This window comes from Pseudophryne corroboree, chromosome 7 (assembly GCF_028390025.1).
Source record: "Pseudophryne corroboree isolate aPseCor3 chromosome 7, aPseCor3.hap2, whole genome shotgun sequence".
Classification (NCBI taxonomy): Eukaryota; Metazoa; Chordata; class Amphibia; order Anura; family Myobatrachidae; genus Pseudophryne; species Pseudophryne corroboree.
In genome coordinates, this window is record NC_086450.1 from 288,626,966 (window position 1) to 288,652,140 (window position 25,175).

The 25,175-nt window shown below is 43.7% G+C and overlaps 1 protein-coding gene across 1 annotated transcript in view; it reads right to left on the minus strand.

Moving 5' to 3' along the window:
* The window catches only part of RHBDF1 (rhomboid 5 homolog 1), a 353,761-nt gene that overhangs the window by 147,062 nt on the left and 181,524 nt on the right, over window positions 1-25,175 (minus strand). Inside the window, exons 6-9 of the mRNA XM_063934209.1 lie at window positions 14,587-14,709; window positions 13,427-13,593; window positions 10,746-10,997; window positions 5,962-6,073 (exon numbers count right to left, since the gene is read on the minus strand). Of these exons, the coding sequence (XP_063790279.1) occupies window positions 5,962-6,073; window positions 10,746-10,997; window positions 13,427-13,593; window positions 14,587-14,709 (654 nt within the window). The remainder of the gene's footprint in view (window positions 1-5,961; window positions 6,074-10,745; window positions 10,998-13,426; window positions 13,594-14,586; window positions 14,710-25,175) is intronic.

The following is a 25,175-nucleotide window of genomic DNA, read 5'->3' on the forward strand; positions in this document are numbered from 1 at the left end:
GAAACTAACTAGCACTGTCACGAGACCCAAATACTATAACCTGTCTACTGCTCAGAGGGAAGCTCTGAAAGCGCTTAAGAATAATAATCATCATATCACCATTCGCCCCGCTGACAAAGGCGGGGCAGTGGTGATACAAGATTGGGTACACTATGATAAGGAAATTCGACGTCAATTAGCTGATAATAACACATATATGCGTTTAAGTGGGAATCCTACTAATAAAATCAAAAAGCTTATTGATAATACCATCGACCTGGGTTTGCAGGCAGGTTGGATTGACAGTGATACAGCTGGTTACCTAAAAGTTGAACACCCTATAACACCTATTATTTATACACTGCCAAAAATTCACAAGCGGCTTGAAGATCCTCCGGGTAGACCTATCATATCTGCCCGGGGGTCTCTTTTACAGCCTCTTGCGGTGTATGTGGACCAATTCTTACAACCTCTGGTGCTTAATACCACTAGTTATGTTCGTGATACCACTGATTTCCTTCATAAGATTAAGGATTTTGTATTCCCTGATGGTGAAGTTTGGTTAGTGACCCTTGATATTCAGTCACTATATACAGTAATACCACATAGAGATGGTATTGATGCCATCAGACGACACTTGATTGAAGCTGCCCACAAACAGCCACCTATTGAATTCCTGACCAGCTTGGTGGAGTTGGTATTAAAGCAGAATTATTTTATGTACGGCTCTACATTTTTTGCCCAAATCAATGGCACGGCCATGGGGTCTAACTTGGCGCTGGCATACGTCAATTTATATATGGCCATATATGAGCGTAATTATATCTTCCGCCAATTTGGACATAAATGTTTGATATATGTCAGATTTATTGATGATGTCTTTTTGCTGTGGTCTGGCACTGGGGACGAAGTAACTAGTATGGTTGAAACACTTAATGCGTTGGATGAACCAATTAGATTTACTGTCAACATGGATCTACACTCTGTTAATTTTTTAGATGTAACGGTATGGAGGGAGGGTTCCCGACTGTGTACCACCTTGTTCCGTAAGCAGACGGATAGGAACACATTGCTACAGGCTACAAGCCAACACCCTCCCACCCTGAAGGAAAGTCTACCGATTTCCCAGTTCCTGAGGGTTCTCAGGATCAACTCCTCTAGTGAACTTGCTCAGCTACAGATTATTGAGATGAAATCCAGGTTCCTACAACGAGGGTACTCACCCAATACACTTGAGAGATGTATCAAGAAAGCATACCAGCGGTATAATCACCCTAAGGACAAATTACCTAAGAAGGCTACTGATAATCGGATGATACACGTGAGCACATATGACCATACTTCTCAGATCACTAAGAAGATATATGAAAAGAATTGGCCATTACTAACCACTGATCCAAGTTTGAAATTACGTGGTGTTAAACCCCCGATGTGTGCTTATAAACGAGGTCCCAATCTGCGACAACTCTTGATGCGCCCCACTTTGCAACCAAATGTTGGGTCCACAAGTTGGTTGCGCTCTGGAAGGACTGGATGCTTTAAATGCAAGGGGTGCACTACTTGTAACTCCATGATCAGTGGTAAGGATTTTCGCCATCCACATAATGGCACTAGAATATCCATCAAACATAATCTCACGTGTACCAGTGCCTTTGTGGTGTATATAATCATCTGCCCCTGTGGACTCTACTATACAGGGATGACCAAGAGATCCTTTAGGGATAGGATGGCAAATCATAGATACTCCATCCGACAGGCCGTCGAATCAGGTTGTACTGATAAACCAGTTGCCAAACACTTTCTTCTTGCCAATCATCAAGTAGCTTCATTGCGTTGTATGGTCATTGACCACGTTCCTGAACCTCTACGGGGTGGAGATCGTATTCTAACCTTGAAGAAGTGTGAAGCAAGGTGGATCCACAGGCTGGACACTATAACTCCGCGTGGTCTTAATGAGAACAACCCACTTAGTATATTTATTCATTAACTGGTGTAGAATATGGGTCAATAACTAACCCTTTTTCCCAGAGGCACAGGGTGATTGATTATATTATTGTTTGTTTTTTATTGTCACTTTCTTGTTTTATTGTCATTTTTCTGTGTTTGGTGATATTGATCACCATACATTGTGATTTTTTTAATTGGGGGTATTATTGGGTGTATTGCTTCTGCCGGGTCCTCTTCTATAGCATCATCCCTTGTTGTCTGCTATATTATTAAGTTGCGGATCTTATGTTCAATCGCTATGTCTGATCTGTGGTATCTCACGGTGGGATTTAGGGATTGATAAGATGATTGATGGTATATATGATGACGAGCTGACAAACTTTAATATACTGTCTATATATATACAGCCCATTAGCAGTGTCATTATCCTGTTTCTGCATTTTATTTTTCTATTGACATAATATGAGATTTTCTTGAATCATTGATGCTGTGATAATGTGGTATTGGAACAACGTACACAGATGACTAATTTTTATAATGTTTAATAACGTCTATATCTCTAATTAGTCGCTGACCTATTATGTATACCATAAGTCTGTTTAATATTTTTGATATAATATATCGGACGTCTATGAAATCCATGTAGTCTAATATTTGGGTCACAGTGTGATATATTGCTGGTTCTAGGCTTGTTGATAGTCTAATTATTGGATGGAGCAGCGTGGAGCGCTATTGGAACGCATATTACTTCCTTAATACTTCCGGGTTTTGTAATCTATATCTTGCTGTGGCTATCTTGGCTACGAGTGACACAGATGACACGCCTCTATGCGCGGCTAGCACACTATTTATGCGCAGCGCTGCTATGGTTACTGCTGACGCGATTGGTTTGACTTCCGTTGCCATGGCTACGCGTGACACGTTTGACGTACTTCCGGTAGATCCGGATGCGCGGCATAGCGTCTCCAGCTGTCTCCAATCCCCTAATGACAATGTCTACTCCGGCAACATGTATGACGACTCTCATATTGCTCTGTGAGTACAGATGTTATACTATATGCAGAATGGGGGGTTTTGATTAGCACTGCATGTGTCCTATTTAGGACGATTACATTGTTGATTAATATTGATATGCTATATAAGGGGACCCGGTAGGCAGTGTCAGTATGTGTGTAACTGGCATGCTGTCTGGATGTTCTCTCTGACTGTCTTGAGAAAGGCCCTATGGGTCGAAACGTCGACACACTACTGGTGATTAAGATGTATCAATAAAACCTTTATTATCATTATGGACTGGTGAGTGCCCTCTGTTGGATTTTCCAACACACCTGGTATATGTGAAACCTTTCCTTTGGGGTTATCATTAGGAGCACCCCACGGCGATGACATATTGGAGGTGAGTGCGGACACCTTTATGGATATATATATATATATATATATATATATATATAGAATGAAGAATAAGGGCGGCACTCACGCAGACTGGTGCAGGTGTAGAAAAGGTCAGTTTATTGTTCCGACATGTTTCGGGGACTAGCCCCGTCCTCAGGGCCTGAACACGGGGCTAGTCCCCGAAACATGTCGGAACAATAAACTGACCTTTTCTACACCTGCACCAGTCTGCGTGAGTGCCGCACTTATTCTTCATTCTATTTACTGAGGAGATATACCTCTGGGAGGGCACCGCAGCATCTTAAACCCATACAAGAAGAGTGCCGGGATCTTCTGCATGCTTTTATATATATATATATATATATATATGTGTGTATATATATATATATATATATATATATATATATATGTGTGTATATATATATATATATGTGTGTGTATATATATATATATATATATATGTATCTATCTATATATATATATATATATATGTGTGTGTATGTGTATATGTGTGTGTATGTATATATATATATATATATATATATATGTGTGTATGTGTATATATGTGTATGTATATATGTATGTATGTATATATATATATATATATATACACACACACACACATTTTTTTTTTTTTAACTACAGCACCTGAATGGGGGCACATTCCCTCCTTTACTGGGTTGGGGGTATGTGCTCACTGTGCTGCTCTGGGTGCGGAAATACTTACTGGTCCACTAGTGAGGGGTATATGCTTGCTGCACTCCTTGAAGGGGGGGGGGGCAACGTACTGGGGATAGTAATGTGCTCGCTGCATCGGGCAGTACAGATGGTGCAGTGGTTAGCATTACTGCCTCTGAGCACTTGGGATCCATTCCCTGTGTGGAGCTTGTATATTCTCCCCGTACTTGCGTGGGTATCCTCTGGTTTTCTCCCACAATCCAAAAATATACTGGTTAATAAATTGGCTTGTGACAAAAATGAACTCTAGTGTATAATAGTGCATGTACAAGGACAGAATAGATGGGCCAAGGGGTTCTTATCTATCCACTGCCTCTCCCTGTCACCCACTGCCTCTATGTCTCTCCCCGTACCCTCACCCTCTGCTTCTCCCCTGAGTCACTATATCCCTGTCAGCCTCTCCTGTCATCCTCTGACTCTGCAAGGCATCACCCTCTCCCCGTCACCCCCTGCTTTACCTTGGTACCCACTGCCTTTCCCTGTCACCCTCTCCCTGTCACTTACTGCCTCTCCCCGTCACCCACTGTCTTTTGCCGTCACCCTTTCCTATCATCCGCTGCTTATCCATCTCCCACTATTTCTCCCTGTCACCTTTCTCTTCTTCCACCCTCTTCCTGTCACCCACTACCTCTCTCCACCATACTCTAAGTCGCCCACTGCCTCTCCGTGTATACAGAAAAGCAGTCTGAGATTAAGGTGAGGAGCTGAGCAGTGGTGGGTGCGGAAAAAGGGGTCAGGAGGCGGAAGAGAGGACGGTTACTAGGAGTCTAGAGGCTGGGAAGGGGAGCCTGGCTGTGACTGGTGAGGGGACTGGGTGAGGACTGAGGAGGAAAAGGTAGGCATGAGCTTTGGAATGGATGAGGAAGGGTTAGAAGATGTGATGAAAATGAGGGCATGGCTTGTGGATACGGCATTGCTTTTGAGGCCATGACCCTTGTTGCGGATCCACACCCACTTTTCCAGGAGCGCGCGTGCCTTTGGCGCACATAAAAGAATACCCCAACCCCCTCTTTCCCTGTAATGGTGCCCACCCCTGTCATTTTGTTCTGGATCCGCCCCTGCTCCCAACAATGTAGGTGACAGACAGAGGACATGGGCAAGATGCAGAGAAAATGTGGTAACACCATAGGGGCCTGGCTAGTGCTAAAAAGTGCTAGGTTGCCAGTTATCCCTCCTCCATCCTTTTACCACCCCTCCACTGTCATACATACCAGTGGAAGGTCATACCCTTCAACATTTTACACATAAAAATAGGTACAAATTGGAAAAGGGGTGTGGCCATGGGAAAAGGGGGTGTGGTTACGCCCCTTTTCCTATACTTTCAATGGAAGTTTGGAGAGCCAAAAATCGGTAAAGACCATAAAAAAAAGGTACTGTACTTATTAAAAAGGTACAGCTGGAGGGTATGGAAGGTGAGTGAGGCATCCGTTCACCACTCATCTGCTATGTCAACTACCTAGCGACGGGGAAAATTCAGTCCCAATTATGACAGTGGGACAAAGCCCTCTCATGGGGACTATTGGGTAGTATGTCTAAGAGTCTGTGCCATGCTCCTCTATTCATTTGAGATAGTGTTAGACAGGTCACCTTCCTACCCCTGCACAGTAATGATATTATAATAATAATAATAATAATATTATTAATAATTATTATTATTATCGTAGGTGTCATGAAAGGAATCAGAATATAAAGTCTGTTATACAGTATAGATTTAATTAAATATAAAAACTATTATTAATCAGCTATGTCCTCTCGCTTAGTAATACACAGATGTAGATACAGTAATATCTACTGCAGTTTTATTTTCATTGCCTTTTATTTGAGATGCACAAAAAACCACCCCACACTCTTTCACATATTAGCAAAACAAGTCTTCTAACATGAGCGAGTCACATGGTTACTTACAGATTCTACAGTTTCATGCTGGGAAAATCCAACAGGTGCAATACCATATATGCATACAGCCAAGATTGTGATGAGAAGATGTACAACTGTAATCCAGTAAGTGAAGAATGGCCTGAGTAGAAAGGGAGGTTTATATGAGTAACAAAACTACAAGGTATGGGTCGTTGGGTCGACAGTCATTAGGTCGACCACTATTGGTCGACATGCATTAGGTCGACAGGGTCATTAGGTCGACAGGGTCATTAGGTTGACATGTACTAGGTCGACAGGTCAAAAGGTCGACATGAGTTGTTTTACTCTTTTGGGTGTCGTTTTCTTCGTAAAGTGACCGGGATCCCCAATTAGTGCACCGGCACAGGTTACCATTCCCAATTGTAGTCCACGTGGATCGTAAAGTACAAAAAAGTAAAAAAATAAAATAAAAAAATGTGAAAAACTCATGTCGACCTTTTGAACTGTCGACCTAGTATATGTCGACCTAGCGGTCATGTCGACCTAATGACCCTGCCGACCTAATGTATGTCGACCAATAGTGGTCAACCTAATGACTGTCGACCTACTGTAAGTGGTGTCGACCTAGTGACTGTATCCCGTATGCACACACAAATACTAAAGAGCCCATACTAAGGACATAGGGGTCAATACTATTATCCGCGAAGGGTGCAATGTGCCGTTGCCACAGGCTTGTTTCGGGCTGAGGGCCTAATTCAGTAAGAATTGCAAATTCTGCTAATTAGTAGAATTTACAATCCTTTGGCTCGCATGCTGAGGGCCGCCCATTGCAAGGCAAGGCCTCTCAGCATGCTGACCGTTGCATCGTAATTTCTGATTCATTGCAGAAATTAGGGATGCCCCCTGCCTGCAGGAGGCCCGCTGACATGTTCCCGATCGCGTGTGACGTCAAGCAATGTGTGTTCCCGATCACCTGTGACATCAAGCAACCGTCGCGATCACATCACCGCTACGCCCGTCTACAAGCCACGGCCCCGCAACGCTCCATCTCTGCCTAGGAAACGGAGCGTTGCCCCCCCTATCCCGCCCCACGAATGCCTCTGCCTGATTGACAGAGCCCTATGGGGCAGCGAGCACTTTTATGCGAATTCGGGCAACCGTAAAGTGCGCCAGCTGTCATGATGATTCACATCTGGAATATCATCGCGGCTAATAGGATCGACCCCATAGTGTCAAATATGAAATTTCCAAGCATGTACTGTAACTGGGATTTTTCCTGAGACACATGGAAAGACCATTTCTGAAAAAAATAAAATAATAAAACAGAAAAATGATATATGTATTTATTGTCTTATGGTCTAATGTGGTGACATGTATCCATAGTTCGGGTATCTGCAAAATGTTTACATGCTCACAATGACAACATTGTAGATGTCGACAAGTAAAATATTTTGCGAAATGCCAACATTAGGTTTAGGGTTAGGGTACTTACAGCCGCAAGGTTGCAGTTAAGCAGCGGGATGTAATGCCGCCCGAGTCCGGCGGCTGTGCGGGATACCAGCTGAACTCAGACTTTTTTTAAAGGGGCTATCACTTACAAGGCGAGTTCGTCCGGCATCCCGCACAGCAGCTGGACTCGGGTGGCATTACATCCCGCCGATCGTCTTAAAGCTACGAATGTCAACATGATGAATATATACCAAAACCCAGTAATGTCTCTTTTGGAGTTTTTTTGCTGCTTTTAGTTTTATGCTACAAATTCATATTTTTATTACATAGGATGATTTTTCCATTATAATATAATTGAAATCTTGCATATTTATGCATAATTGTGCCTATCCCAGTTTTCCATAAAGAACACACCTGGCGGGAAATGTAATAGGGTGTGAGAATCAGGAAATTAGAGATTTTGTGACAGTTCCCCTGTTCTTTTAAAGTGACACTCATTTACATGGCAAAACCAGGTTGATTTTGCCATGTAAATGATTGGCACCTGAAAAAAAAAAAAAAAAAAAAAAGAGTACTCTCACAAAATCTCAGTTCCTGATTCTCACACCCTAGTAAATATCCCCCCCCCCCCCCCCAGTCTCACAGGTCCTCTCACAACTCGGATTCTTTAAGACTGATATGTCACTCCCACCATGACTGTAAACCTTTTACAATTATCTTTGTTACTAGCCATGTACAAGTATGTCAGATAATCAACTACAAAACCGTCAATTTCTTACTTTCAGAAACCTGCTTACGCTGAGTATTGTCTACTGAACCTCCAGCTGAGATAGAGGCTAATCACCATATAAGCACTAATAAATATTTACACTCACATAAAACGGGCAGGTAAAGGTAAATGCTCCCATTTATACTTATGTGAGTGGGAAAATCAGAGGAACATCAGCAAATATTACTTTACAATTCATTTCAACACTAGGTTTAATATAAGTCTTATGTAATTAGTAAGAATCCACATGGTTATCATCAATATAATGTGTTGCTATGGTTTTCCTGTGCTTCAGTATTTTGGCTAGTGACTCTAGCTCTATTGCTTTATATCAAGTGATTGGGTAAAATACTAAACATTCTCCATGGACAGCAGCACCACAAGTATGAAATGTAATAAAAAATATGTCATTACTATAAGCCACATAAAGTAAACACTTTAGTGTGCAACAAAAGGGGTATAGCAACTAGAACTCAGTGTAATGCACCTGGGTATTTGGGAGCACTGGGCACTCGAGGTGTCAAGTCTCGTAGATAGTATACAGAACAGAAAAGGGGGATTTGTGTCCAGCACTCACATGATGTGTGGATCTATATGGTCTTGTGAAAGTAATACATGAAAGAAAAGAAAAAATTACAGAGATATGTGTATTCATATTCATGGAGGAATGAAAGTCAATATGATGTGACTATCCGTTTATTTTGATTAAACAAGATAGGAGATACAATGATCCAGATCAGTGATGTGCGGTGAGGTCAATGGCTGGTGAGACACTGGCCACTAATGACTCTCTAATTGGATGCATGTGTTGGATGACACACATTTGTGGTTACTTCACCCTGTACCACACCTGCGGTGTAACGGCTCTTGATGGCTCTCTGTGCCACAATCTCTGAAGATATTTATACATTTTAAGTGCATTATCTCTTTGCAAACTATAGGGGCAGGTTTTTTCCGACAAGTTCTGTAATTCCCAACTTGTCGGAAAACACGTGGATCGGCGGAATAGCTTCTGTCGGAAACGGGGCCAAGTCCAACAGGTTTTGGCCTGTTTCCGACAATCTTAATCTGACTATAAAAAAAGTCGGACTGAGGAGATCAGACGTGGGAGCGGGGCAAGGGAGGGAGAGAAAGTGCTACTGGCAGGGGCAGCTGGAGCCGCGGTCGGTGGAAGACACTCTTCTCTCTGCCGGGCTCCTCTCTCCCGGCAGCGCTCCCCGGCTACGCGGCTCCACAGCTACACGGCAGCGCTCTCCGGCTCCCCAGCAGCGCTCTCCGGCTACATGGGAGCGCTCCATGAATACATACAGGCGGCTACACAGCTCCCCGGCTCCCCAGCTACACGGCAGTGCTCTCCGGCTCCCCGGTAGAGCTCCACGGATACACAGGCGGCCACACGGAGCGGCTCCCTCCAACAAGGGAGTTGCTGACAGCAGCAGCGGGACGGAAGGGAATGGTCAAATCCTACAGTTGGATTTGGTCGCTCATTGAATAGGGCTGGTCGGATCCATTACGAAAAATACATGTTGGAATGGATCCGACTGTTATTGAATATACCCCACAGTGATATCTCACATCATAATCCAGATACCCAAAGAACCATAGATGCATTTGTATGGAATTCCTATTACAAAAATCCTTATCTTTTTGTCCATCTCTGACCACATAGAGCAATATCACAATACTGATGTTAATCCATGCACCACGCCATGTAAGCTCTGGCATACACTTAATAACGCAAGTCATTAGATGTGTGCATTCTCCATCACAACATATCAGAGACTTTAGAGACAGTCCCCAATCCGAACTGCAGTCACTGATTAATCCAGATTTTTGAACAGGCACATTCTACTATGAAGGGATACAATACAAATGCTGCCTCACACACTAGACTAGAAAGAGATCAGATCCGTTCTTCTATTCATTCATCTATACAGATCAATTTAAGTAAATTTACCCCACAGTGTATACTCACACAGCATACCCTGTTAACCACTGTGTCAGGGTGAGGTAAATGTATGACCTCACAAGTCATACAGAAAGAAGCCCCCAGCAAGGGTTTGCTCACATCCCAGAATGGTGCAACACTGTCTACCCCTTCCGTGTCACTCCGGTCTGTTAGCCCCTCACCTTTTAGATTGTAAGCTCGCAAGAGCAGGGACTTCTTTCCTCATGTGCCTTTCCTTTTCTTACTTACACTATCTTATACTCCTTACTCCCTTTGATGGCACCTAACCCCGGGTTTTCTATACCTGTCCTATATTGTCATGTACTGTAAGTGCTGTTTTCTTGTTGCTCATTTGATTATGTACTGTGTAATGGGCGTTGCGGATCCTTTGTGGCGCCATATAAATAAAGGATAACAATAATAACACCACCAAGAGCTGTCACACCATAGGTACGGTGCAGGGTGATGTAACCACAATTTGCCCAATGTGACGTATTCCCTTTTACTACAATAATGGGGACTTTTAAAATAATTATCAAAGAGTTTTCTCTAAAACAAGAGTATATACAAACCAGGTACTTTCTCAGAAATGTTTCTGATTCTGTAGCGCTGTATTAGTACACTGACTTGTAGGAAGCTGTTTGCTACCTTTTAAACTGCACTTACCGGTGATCATCCATATCTTCGATTTGTCTTTTCACATAGCTGTCTATTCTCTTGCGATACGTTCTGTTTGTTAATCTTCCAACCATTCCAAGACCATATGGCCTTTTTTCCTTTGCAAACAGTTTCTTCACTGGGATAGTTATGCGTTGCCCTCGTTTCTGGGGACCGACACTGACCACTTCCTGGCACAGTCTGACCTTTGGCTGTATGAGATGTCCTTCTTTTGTCTTACGCCATCCTCTTTCCAATGGTCTGGAAGCACATAAAATATACTTTTTATATTTAAAAAGAATAAAACTTTTATCTTCTTACCAATGGACATTTGCTCCTGAAATACTATATGCTATTATCCAAATTCAGTAATTGCCAGTATCTGCCATATTACCTGTTTGGTTATGTGCTGGCTAAAGATGTCACAGAATGAGGTCTAACACTGATAGAAAATGTACAGTAGCTATTTTGTGATGCCACGAGTGATTTCATCTCCTCAGCGCCTGAGCTATGGATGCTTTATACGTCTGAGAGTGAGGTTTCCACAGAAAGCTGTGAAATGCACAGTTCCCACATGCTGTGTGCAACAGCTGGGGCAATGGGTGTAGGCTGGCGTGTCATAAGACAGAGAACAGGACTCAACTTGATCCTATTCTTTGTCTGGAGCAGGAGGATAGATACCCAGTCTGGAACACCTGGTCTTCCTCCTTACTTTTCAGTAAAGTGCTCTGTGATTCCTGCTCACTGCAATAAAGCAAGGCAAGTAACTTTTCGGCAGGCTCTGCTACCCACCAGTGTGCTGGAAAGTTGTGTTACATTTCTGGTTTACTACATACATGTGAACAGATATTCTGTCATTAGTCACATAAAAAAACAACATACCAAAAAGTTGAAACCTTCCAACTTTCAAAGATGACAGGACATACAAGGGTAAATTTACTAAAGCTTCTAATACAGAGAATTGGTGATGTTGCCCATAGCAACCAATCAGATGCTATCATTTTCTAAAAGGCAATAGAGAAGTGACAGACAGCGTCTGGTTGGTTGCTATGGGCAACATCACCAATTCTCTGTTTTAGAAGCTTTAGTAAATTTACCCCCTAGTCTCAGACACCCCACTGAATTACCAGATCTGTGTGGTATATTTTGTCTTTTTATCAATGCCTGCTGAAATGTTATTTCAGATTGGTGTCTCTTTCTTTGATTATATATATTGTGATTGTGATATTATAACAGGTTGCCTGTATATCATCTCAACACACTGCAAATGCTCTCTTGTGTTTGATACCATACACATTCAAATACTGTGTTTCGTAGACAATTATTTTCAGATAGGATGCCATGGATTTCTAATGGCAAACCAGCCTTATTAGTAAATGCTTGTGAGCCAAACCATTAAAAAGCTGAGAAGTGAATACTAATAAATGTCTTAACTATAGCGCGTCAGCAACAGTCTACAAATGTTATAGGGGGTCATTCCGACCCGTTCGCACACAGCGGTTCTTCACTGCGGTGCGAACGGATCGGAACTGCGCATGCGCGGCTCCCGCAATGCGCACGCGCGTCGTTGCCCAGCAACAGCCGTCACGGGGCAATGACCAGAAGAGAAAATAAAGTGGTCGCTTGTGCAATCGCAAGAAGATTGACAGCGGGGAGGCATTCCGGGGCGGATACTCACCGTTATCCGAGCATGGAGATCAGAACGCAGGTGTGTCCAGGCGTTTGGAGGGCGGATGTCTGACGTCAATCCCGGGACCTTCGTCGCACAGGGTAAGTAAGTCTGACCCTGGTCTTGTTTTGCAGGAAACTTTTTTAGCATAGCAGGGCTGCACAAGCGATCGCAGCCCTGCTATGCTAAAATACACTCCCCCCATAGGTCGCGTCAAGTTGATTGCACAAGCACCAAAAAGTTGCTACGTGCGATCAACTCGGAATGAGGGCCATTGTTGTTTCATTTACTGCCACACCATTTGTGTATTACTCTGATATTCAGGTATAAGGTTCAGTTATACCCTTATTTATGAAAAATGTTCTATAGGTAACTGTGTATAATTCAAATTTAAAGGTAACTGTAATAACATTGAATGGAATCTATAAGCAATATCTCCAGTTTTACCATATATCCTCTAATTTGTGTTGGAAACAGTTAATTAGTACAGGTTGAGTATCCCATATCCAAATATTCCGAAATACGGAATATTCCGAAATACGGACTTTTTTGAGTGAGAGTGAGATAGTGAAACCTTTGTTTTTTGATGGCTCAATGTACACAAACTTTGTTTAATACACAAAGTTATTAAAAATATTGTATTAAATGTACTTTAGGCTGTGTGTATAAGGTGTATATGAAACATAAATGAATTGTGTGAATGTACACACACTTTGTTTAATGCACAAAGTTATTAAAAATATTGGCTAAAATTACTTTCAGGCTGTGTGTATATGGTGTATATGAAACATAAATGCATTCTGTGCTTAGATTTAGGTCCCATCACCATGAAATCTCATTATGGTATGTAATTATTCCAAAATACGGAAAAATCCCATATCCAAAATACCTCTGGTCCCAAGCATTTTGGATAAGGGAGACTCAACCTGTATTATATGTTCTTATTATATAATAATAAATATAGTCAATATATATCAATAATAACAATTCTATTTCCTTATTCAGCATTAAATCAACCTACAGCAATAAATGACTTTTTTCTAATTCGCTCTTATCCAAAGCACTTCCTGTGCGCTCCACGCCATCTTCTGTTGTTGCCGTCTGATCAGCTTCTTTGATTGCAGCCTCCGATGGAGATTCAAAGACCTCATCAGGATAACTTGACATATCTTCATGAAGGGCTCCTTCCTGAAAATAAAGTTACTAAAGGCTTGAATTAAAAAAATAAAAAAATTTTATGCTATCATATGTATTTGTGATTATTAGGGAAATGGAGCAAAACATATAGGTTAGCATAACGAAGAAAAGTAGTTACTGAGCCTTACTCAGTTAAATTAAAGGAATCTCTAAAGCTGGGTATGCACCTATACAATCATCGGCCCATTCTTTCATTTTCGAGCCCTTCGTTCGATATCGGAGGAAAATGTTCAATCATGTTTTGTCGGAATAAAACCGGTCGATTCGGAGGAAAACATTTTCTATGCACTATAATTTTCATCCGATTCGACAGAGCCAGGACAGACCGAATGTGCTGTGTGTATGCACCTTCAACCGTTCTTGAAACCGTTCTTACGTTTGTACACCAAACAAGGTCCGCCTCTTTGGGTGTGCATAATTAAACTCAGTTCAGGAAGCATTGTGTGTGTGACGCTCCTCTTCTTGTTAACATTCGCCCTTTTTTGTTTGTTCTGCACTGCTGCATACTGTACATCCTTTTACCTGTGTCCAGCCACCTAAACTGCAATCAAGGACTTGCTGGCATATGTAGCTTTGCAAGCGCCAATTGCTGGGATGTGTAGTAATGCAAGTGCATTATTTTGTTATTTTATTTTAGGTCATTCAGGTAGGCATGTTTTGGTCTTGTAATTACACCCCCTCCCTGCCCATTATGCTAATTTTAGGTACACCCACTGCGACCACTGCCTGAAATCGGGAAAGCGTGTACACTGGTACAATAATTTCCTTGCGATATATCCTGCAGTACAGGATCGAAGGTCGCACTTATGATTGTATATGTGTGTATGTGCGTACTGGCACTGCGATCGGGACTTCTGAACAGGAGTACGGTCGATCGAACCTTTGCATCGAATGTGTGATTGTACAAGTGTTTACCTAGCTTTAGAAGACAATCCCTTTAAATTTGAATTAATATACACTAAAATATAAACAAATAGTGTTCACCCTGGCAAAAAATGATGTATCCAATTCATCTGGAAAATCCATAGTATCTTCTTCTAGGAAACTAACTGGCGTGAAGCTCCGTCTTTGTATTCTTCGTAAAGTACCTTCCCTTACTGAGCGTCCCTAAAATAAAAGTTTTGTCAAAATCAACAATTAATGTTCATCCTCTCCTTACATAAATGATCAAATATGGAATTTGCAGTATGTCATACTAAACAGAAGCAACTTTATCATATTCAAGCAAGTCACAACATTTCCATTCAAACCTACTCATTACAGCAATGCTCTCTCTTTGGCTCTTACGGTGTTAGACATGGGTGGTCTTCAGTTTGCCGGCTGTCGGGATCCCGGCGCACAGTATACTGACGCCGGAATCCTGACACCCAGCATACCGACACCTTTTCTCCCTCTTGGGGGTCCACGACCCCCCTGGAGGGAGAATAGATAGTGTGGCGCACATAGCGCGCCACCGTGCCCGCAGCGTGGCGAGCGCAGCGAGTCCGCAAGGGGCTCATTTGCACTCGCCCAGCTGTCGGTATGCCGGCGGTCGGTATTCCGTGTCCAGTATGCTGGTCGCCGGGAGCCCAGCCGCCGGCATACCCTACTACACCTGTTATACATACATTAATTGCTATTATCTTATACTCAATATAGAGTGCATTTCATAGTTGTCTAAGTTGAAAGAGCACTTCAGAGTTATTGTGGAAACAACACCTACTGTATAGTGGACATGCACTGCCTGAGAGGCGTGCCATAAAATGTACTTACATCCAGATGTAAAGGATCCCCTAAGCAGTTATAGTTTGGCACATACAGCTATGTCTTCATACATCTTATCTCAAGACGTCACGCTGAGGGGGATGCCTGGCATGAGTGAACTGACATGTCTCATGCAACTCCATTAGCATTGGGTGTCTTTTTTTGCCGAAAATGAAACTTGTTCGCATCGCTATGCAAATAAGATGCACAAGCAGCTTATGCTGATTAAAGCGATGTGTGGAATGCCTATATTCTGTGTGCGTCTGCAACTGTATCTGCATACAAAATGGTATGTTGCAGTGCTTTCTAGGAAAATCCAAGTATATAACAGCTACATAATGGGGGGGAGGGGGGTAAGGTGCAATCAGGGCGATTGCTGCAATCTTCTGGAAGTCAGGGAGAGTGCTAATATTTCAGGGTGTTTCCCTAACAATCAGGGACAGCTGGCAAGTACTGTAGTGTGCATTTAGTGAAATAATATTTACCTGAAAAGCAGCTGCTGATAATAAAAAAAAAAAGTAAAAAGAAAGAAAATTTCAGAATTATGTTTTGAATTGTAATATGGCCTAAATAATAGTATTGGGTGTAGTGGTCAGTGCAGGTCCAATGGAAGCATCAATTTGCCAATTTAATTATATTACTGTTCGCGTTCATTAGAAAAAAAAATTGATTTGGGAAGCACGTCAAATATACCACTTGCACTTAAAATGTAATGTGTTAAGGAAATAAGGACACAACCAAAACTAGAGGGGAAGAGAGAGACTGAGGGAGGTGTGTGTGTGTGTGTGTGGGGGGGGGGGGGGGGGGGGCGGGGTTATAAAGAAAGGGAGAGTAAGAGAAAGAGAGAAAGGGTAGGGGGGATATCTAATTACCAATGCAAATTTTTTGGTGGGGAAAAAGTGCCATTTTGACAATTTTAGCTCTATGGTCATCCAATTACAGCCCTTTTTTTTTTTTTTTTTTTAAATGACCTGTCTTTGGGGCGAAAACACATGGGATCCGGAATAATTTCCAGACCCATGTGTTTTCGAGAAGAAATGGTGCTCTAAGAGCTGGTTATCGGGGATATTGTTTTGCGTGCCTGACGCACGCATAATCCCCAATAAGTGACAGCTATTGGGGCTAATTGGATAGCCCCTGGAGGATCCAATATATAAATATATGTATGTAAACACCCCCAAACACTTGGGGATCTGTCATTACATAGTTTTGACCTGCTGTACCTTTCCCTCCTACTTAGGGCCAGATGTATCAAGCATTTCACAGAGAAAAAGAGGAGAGAGATAAAGTACTAACCAGTCAGCTTGTAACTAGAGATGAGCGCCTGAAATTTTTCGGGTTTTGTGTTTTGGTTTTGGGTTCGGTTCCGCGGCCGTGTTTTGGGTTCGAACGCGTTTTGGCAAAACCTCACCGAATTATTTTTGTCCGATTCGGGTGTGTTTTGGATTCGGGTGTTTTTTTCCAAAAACACTAAAAAACAGCTTAAATCATAGAATTTGGGGGTCATTTTGATCCCAAAGTATTATTAACCTCAAAAACCATAATTTACACTCATTTTCAGTCTATTCTGAATACCTCACACCTCACAATATTATTTTTAGTCCTAAAATTTGCACCGAGGTCGCTGTGTGAGTAAGATAAGCGACCCTAGTGGCACGACACAAACACCGGGCCCATCTAGGAGTGGCACTGCAGTGTCACGCAGGATGTCCCTTCCAAAAAACCCTCCCCAAACAGCACATGACGCAAAGAAAAAAAGAGGCGCAATGAGGTAGCTGTGTGAGTAAGATTAGCGACCCTAGTGGCCGACACAAACACCGGGCCCATCTAGGAGTGTCACTGCAGTGTCACGCAGGATGGCCCTTCCAAAAAACCCTCCCCAAACAGCACATGACGCAAAGAAAAAAAGAGGCGCAATGAGGTAGCTGTGTGAGTAAGATTAGCGACCCTAGTGGCCGACACAAACACCGGGCCCATCTAGGAGTGGCACTGCAGTGTCACGCAGGATGGCCCTTCCAAAAAACCCTCCCCAAACAGCACATGACGCAAAGAAAAAAAGAGGCGCAATGAGGTAGCTGTGTGAGTAAGATTAGCGACCCTAGTGGCCGACACAAACACCGGGCCCATCTAGGAGTGGCACTGCAGTGTCACGCAGGATGTCCCTTCCAAAAAACCCTCCCCAAACAGCACATGACGCAAAGAAAAAAAGAGGCGCAATGAGGTAGCTGTGTGAGTAAGATTAGCGACCCTAGTGGCCGACACAAACACCGGGCCCATCTAGGAGTGGCACTGCAGTGTCACGCAGGATGGCCCTTCCAAAAAACCCTCCCCAAACAGCACATGACGCAAAGAAAAAAAGAGGCGCAATGAGGTAGCTGTGTGAGTAAGATTAGCGACCCTAGTGGCCGACACAAACACCGGGCCCATCTAGGAGTGGCACTGCAGTGTCACGCAGGATGTCCCTTCCAAAAAACCCTCCCCAAACAGCACATGACGCAAAGAAAAAAAGAGGCGCAATGAGGTAGCTGTGTGAGTAAGATTAGCGACCCTAGTGGCCGACACAAACACCGGGCACATCTAGGAGTGGCACTGCAGTGTCACGCAGGATGTCCCTTCCAAAAAACCCTCCCCAAACAGCACATGACGCAAAGAAAAAAAGAGGCGCAATGAGGTAGCTGTGTGAGTAAGATTAGCGACCCTAGTGGCCGACACAAACACCGGGCCCATCTAGGAGTGGCACTGCAGTGTCACGCAGGATGTCCCTTCCAAAAAACCCTCCCCAATCAGCACATGATGCAAAGAAAAAGAAAAGAAAAAAGAGGTGCAAGATGGAATTATCCTTGGGCCCTCCCACCCACCCTTATGTTGTATAAACAAAACAGGACATGCACACTTTAACCAACCCATCATTTCAGTGACAGGGTCTGCCACACGACTGTGACTGATATGACGGGTTGGTTTGGACCCCCCCCAAAAAAGAAGCAATTAATCTCTCCTTGCACAAACTGGCTCTACAGAGGCAAGATGTCCACCTCATCTTCACCCTCCGATATATCACCGTGTACATCCCCCTCCTCACAGATTATCAATTCGTCCCCACTGGAATCCACCATCTCAGCTCCCTGTGTACTTTGTGGAGGCAATTGCTGCTGGTCAATGTCTCCGCGGAGGAATTGATTATAATTCATTTTAATGAACATCATCTTCTCCACATTTTCTGGATGTAACCTCGTACGCCGATTGCTGACAAGGTGAGCGGCGGCACTAAACACTCTTTCGGAGTACACACTTGTGGGAGGGCAACTTAGGTAGAATAAAGCCAGTTTGTGCAAGGGCCTCCAAATTGCCTCTTTTTCCTGCCAGTATAAGTACGGACTGTGTGACGTGCCTACTTGGATGCGGTCACTCATATAATCCTCCACCATTCTATCAATGTTGAGAGAATCATATGCAGTGACAGTAGACGACATGTCCGTAATCGTTGTCAGGTCCTTCAGTCCGGACCAGATGTCAGCATCAGCAGTCGCTCCAGACTGCCCTGCATCACCGCCAGCGGGTGGGCTCGGAATTCTGAGCCTTTTCCTCGCACCCCCAGTTGCGGGAGAATGTGAAGGAGGAGATGTTGACAGGTCGCGTTCCGCTTGACTTGACAATTTTGTCACCAGCAGGTCTTTCAACCCCAGCAGACCTGTGTCTGCCGGAAAGAGAGATCCAAGGTAGGCTTTAAATCTAGGATCGAGCACGGTGGCCAAAATGTAGTGCTCTGATTTCAACAGATTGACCACCCGTGAATCCTTGTTAAGCGAATTAAGGGCTGCATCCACAAGTCCCACATGCCTAGCGGAATCGCTCCCTTTTAGCTCCTTCTTCAATGCCTCCAGCTTCTTCTGCAAAAGCCTGATGAGGGGAATGACCTGACTCAGGCTGGCAGTGTCTGAACTGACTTCACGTGTGGCAAGTTCAAAGGGCATCAGAACCTTGCACAACGTTGAAATCATTCTCCACTGCACTTGAGACAGGTGCATTCCATCTCCTATATCGTGCTCAATTGTATAGGCTTGAATGGCCTTTTGCTGCTCCTCCAACCTCTGAAGCATATAGAGGGTTGAATTCCACCTCGTTACCACTTCTTGCTTCAGATGATGGCAGGGCAGGTTCAGTAGTTTTTGGTGGTGCTCCAGTCTTCTGTACGTGGTGCCTGTACGCCGAAAGTGTCCCGCAATTTTTCTGGCCACCGACAGCATCTCTTGCACGCCCCTGTCGTTTTTTAAAAAATTCTGCACCACCAAATTCAAGGTATGTGCAAAACATGGGACGTGCTGGAATTTGCCCATATTTAATGCACACACAATATTGCTGGCGTTGTCCGATGCCACAAATCCACAGGAGAGTCCAATTGGGGTAAGCCATTCCGCGATGATCTTCCTCAGTTGCCGTAAGAGGTTTTCAGCTGTGTGCGTATTCTGGAAAGCGGTGATACAAAGCGTAGCCTGCCTAGGAAAGAGTTGGCGTTTGCGAGATGCTGCTACTGGTGCCGCCGCTGCTGTTCTTGCGGCGGGAGTCCATACATCTACCCAGTGGGCTGTCACAGTCATATAGTCCTGACCCTGCCCTGCTCCACTTGTCCACATGTCCGTGGTTAAGTGGACATTGGGTACAACTGCATTTTTTAGGAGACTGGTGAGTCTTTTTCTGACGTCCGTGTACATTCTCGGTATCGCCTGCCTAGAGAAGTGGAACCTAGATGGTATTTGGTAACGGGGGCACACTGCCTCAATAAATTGTCTAGTTCCCTGTGAACTAACGGCGGATACCGGACGCACGTCTAACACCAACATAGTTGTCAAGGACTCAGTTATCCGCTTTGCAGTAGGATGACTGCTGTGATATTTCATCTTCCTCGCAAAGGACTGTTGAACAGTCAATTGCTTACTGGAAGTAGTACAAGTGGGCTTACGACTTCCCCTCTGGGATGACCATCGACTCCCAGCGGCAACAACAGCAGCGCCAGCAGCAGTAGGCGTTACACGCAAGGATGCATCGGAGGAATCCCAGGCAGGAGAGGACTCGTCAGACTTGCCAGTGACATGGCCTGCAGGACTATTGGCATTCCTGGGGAAGGAGGAAATTGACACTGAGGGAGTTGGTGGGGTGGTTTGCGTGAGCTTGGTTACAAGAGGAAGGGATTTACTGGTCAGTGGACTGCTTCCGCTGTCACCCAAAGTTTTTGAACTTGTCACTGACTTATTATGAATGCGCTGCAGGTGACGTATAAGGGAGGATGTTCCGAGGTGGTTAACGTCCTTACCCCTACTTATTACAGCTTGACAAAGGGAACACACGGCTTGACACCTGTTGTCCGCATTTCTGGTGAAATACCTCCACACCGAAGAGCTGATTTTTTGGGTATTTTCACCTGGCATGTCAACGGCCATATTCCTCCCACGGACAACAGGTGTCTCCCCGGGTGCCTGACTTAAACAAACCACCTCACCATCAGAATCCTCCTGGTCAATTTCCTCCCCAGCGCCAGCAACACCCATATCCTCCTCATCCTGGTGTACTTCAACACTGACATCTTCAATCTGACTATCAGGAACTGGACTGCGGGTGCTCCTTCCAGCACTTGCAGGGGGCGTGCAAATGGTGGAAGGCGCATGCTCTTCACGTCCAGTGTTGGGAAGGTCAGGCATCGCAACCGACACAATTGGACTCTCCTTGTGGATTTGGGATTTCAAAGAACGCACAGTTCTTTGCGGTGCTTTTGCCAGCTTGAGTCTTTTCAGTTTTCTAGCGAGAGGCTGAGTGCTTCCATCCTCATGTGAAGCTGAACCACTAGCCATGAACATAGGCCAGGGCCTCAGCCGTTCCTTGCCACTCCGTGTGGTAAATGGCATATTGGCAAGTTTACGCTTCTCCTCCGACAATTTTATTTTAGGTTTTGGAGTCCTTTTTTTACTGATATTTGGTGTTTTGGTTTTGACATGCTCTGTACTATGCCATTGGGCATCGGCCTTGGCAGACGACGTTGCTGGCATTTCATCGTCTCGGCCATGACTAGTGGCAGCAGCTTCAGCACGAGGTGGAAGTGGATCTTGATCTTTCCCTAATTTTGGACCCTCCACATCTTTGTTCTCCATATTTTAATAGGCACAACTAAAAGGCACCTCAGGTAAACAATGGAGATGGATGGATTGGATACTAGTATACAATTATGGACGGGCTGCCGAGTGCCGACACAGAGGTAGCCACAGCCGTGAACTACCGCACTGTACTGTGTCTGCTGCTAATATATAGACTGGTTGATAAAGAGATAGTATACTCGTAACTAGTATGTATGTATAAAGAAAGAAAAAAAAACCACGGTTAGGTGGTATATACAATTATGGACGGGCTGCCGAGTGCCGACACAGAGGTAGCCACAGCCGTGAACTACCGCACTGTACTGTGTCTGCTGCTAATATATAGACTGGTTGATAAAGAGATAGTATACTCGTAACTAGTATGTATGTATAAAGAAAGAAAAAAAAACCACGGTTAGGTGGTATATACAATTATGGACGGGCTGCCGAGTGCCGACACAGAGGTAGCCACAGCCGTGAACTACCGCACTGTACTGTGTCTGCTGCTAATATATAGACTGGTTGATAAAGAGATAGTATACTCGTAACTAGTATGTATGTATAAAGAAAGAAAAAAAAACCACGGTTAGGTGGTATATACAATTATGGACGGGCTGCCGAGTGCCGACACAGAGGTAGCCACAGCCGTGAACTACCGCACTGTACTGTGTCTGCTGCTAATATATAGACTGGTTGATAAAGAGATAGTATACTCGTAACTAGTATGTATGTATAAAGAAAGAAAAAAAAACCACGGTTAGGTCACTGGTATATACAATTATGGACGGGCTGCCGAGTGCCGACACAGAGGTAGCCACAGCCGTGAACTACCGCACTGTACTGTGTCTGCTGCTAATATATAGACTGGTTGATAAAGAGATAGTATACTCGTAACTAGTATGTATGTATAAAGAAAGAAAAAAAAACCACGGTTAGGTCACTGGTATATACAATTATGGACGGGCTGCCGAGTGCCGACACAGAGGTAGCCACAGCCGTGAACTACCGCACTGTACTGTGTCTGCTGCTAATATATAGACTGGTTGATAAAGAGATAGTATACTCGTAACTAGTATGTATGTATAAAGAAAGAAAAAAAAACCACGGTTAGGTCACTGGTATATACAATTATGGACGGGCTGCCGAGTGCCGACACAGAGGTAGCCACAGCCGTGAACTACCGCACTGTACTGTGTCTGCTGCTAATATATAGACTGGTTGATAAAGAGATAGTATACTCGTAACTAGTATGTATGTATAAAGAAAGAAAAAAAAACCACGGTTAGGTCACTGGTATATACAATTATGGACGGGCTGCCGAGTGCCGACACAGAGGTAGCCACAGCCGTGAACTACCGCACTGTACTGTGTCTGCTGCTAATATATAGACTGGTTGATAAAGAGATAGTATACTCGTAACTAGTATGTATGTATAAAGAAAGAAAAAAAAAACCACGGTTAGGTCACTGGTATATACAATTATGGACGGGCTGCCGAGTGCCGACACAGAGGTAGCCACAGCCGTGAACTACCGCACTGTACTGTGTCTGCTGCTAATATATAGACTGGTTGATAAAGAGATAGTATACTCGTAACTAGTATGTATGTATAAAGAAAGAAAAAAAAACCACGGTTAGGTGGTATATACAATTATGGACGGGCTGCCGAGTGCCGACACAGAGGTAGCCACAGCCGTGAACTACCGCACTGTACTGTGTCTGCTGCTAATATATAGACTGGTTGATAAAGAGATAGTATACTCGTAACTAGTATGTATGTATAAAGAAAGAAAAAAAAACCACGGTTAGGTCACTGGTATATACAATTATGGACGGGCTGCCGAGTGCCGACACAGAGGTAGCCACAGCCGTGAACTACCGCACTGTACTGTGTCTGCTGCTAATATATAGACTGGTTGATAAAGAGATAGTATACTCGTAACTAGTATGTATGTATAAAGAAAGAAAAAAAAAACACGGTTAGGTCACTGGTATATACAATTATGGACGGGCTGCCGAGTGCCGACACAGAGGTAGCCACAGCCGTGAACTACCGCACTGTACTGTGTCTGCTGCTAATATATAGACTGGTTGATAAAGAGATAGTATACTCGTAACTAGTATGTATGTATAAAGAAAGAAAAAAAAAACCACGGTTAGGTCACTGGTATATACAATTATGGACGGGCTGCCGAGTGCCGACACAGAGGTAGCCACAGCCGTGAACTACCGCACTGTACTGTGTCTGCTGCTAATATATAGACTGGTTGATAAAGAGATAGTATACTCGTAACTAGTATGTATGTATAAAGAAAGAAAAAAAAACCACGGTTAGGTCACTGGTATATACAATTATGGACGGGCTGCCGAGTGCCGACACAGAGGTAGCCACAGCCGTGAACTACCGCACTGTACTGTGTCTGCTGCTAATATAGACTGGTTGATAAAGAGATAGTATACTACTAATATTATATACTGGTGGTCAGGTCACTGGTCACTAGTCACACTGGCAGTGGCACTCCTGCAGCAAAAGTGTGCACTGTTTAATTTTAATATAATATTATGTACTCCTGGCTCCTGCTATAACCTATAACTGGCACTGCAGTAGTGCTCCCCAGTCTCCCCCACAATTATAAGCTGTGTGAGCTGAGCAGTCAGACAGATATATAATATATATAGATGATGCAGCACACTGGCCTGAGCCTGAGCAGTGCACACAGATATGGTATGTATGTGACTGAGTCACTGTGTGCTGTGTATCGCTTTTTTCAGGCAGAGAACGGATTATAAATAAAAGTGGTGGTCACTGGTCACTATCAGCAAAACTCTGCACTGTACACTACTGAGTACTCCTAATGCTCCCCAAAATTAGTAAATCAAGTGTCTAAACGGAGAGGACGCCAGCCACGTCCTCTCCCTATCAATCTCAATGCACGTGTGAAAATGGCGGCGACGCGCGGCTCCTTATATAGAATCCGAGTCTCGCGATAGAATCCGAGCCTCGCGAGAATCCGACAGCGTCATGATGACGTTCGGGCGCGCTCGGGTTAACCGAGCAAGGCGGGAAGATCCGAGTCGCTCGGACCCGTGAAAAAAACCATGAAGTTCTGGCGGGTTCGGATTCAGAGAAACCGAACCCGCTCATCTCTACTTGTAACTGTTATGTTATAGGCTGTGCTTGAAAAATGACAGCTACGAGCTGATTTGATAGTACTTTATCTCTATCCAAGGCTTGATACATCTCACCCTTATTGTACAGAGCCAAGATTCAAGGATAAATTGATTGATGCATTTACTGAGATTATATACTGATTTCAAAGGAAATGAATTGCAAGTTTAATTTTATTATTAAATCAGAAAATTTGACTGTGATCGTTATTTGCCTTTAAAACACAAATCTAACTAGCTATATTCTTATTGAAACCTAACAGGTATTGAAAACCTAAATGTGTTACTGTGCAGCAACACTGTATAGCAAACACTGCAGTGGAATAATATTTCAATACTGCACAACACTACAGGGGAAATATGCTCTGCACAAAACTACAGGGAAATGTGCTGTGCACAGCACTACAGGGGAAATGTGCTGTGCACAACACTACAGGGTAAATGTGCTGTGCACAACACTACAGGGGAAATATGCTCTGCACAACACTACAGGGAAATGTGCTGTGCACAACACTACAGGGGAAATATGCTCTGCACAACA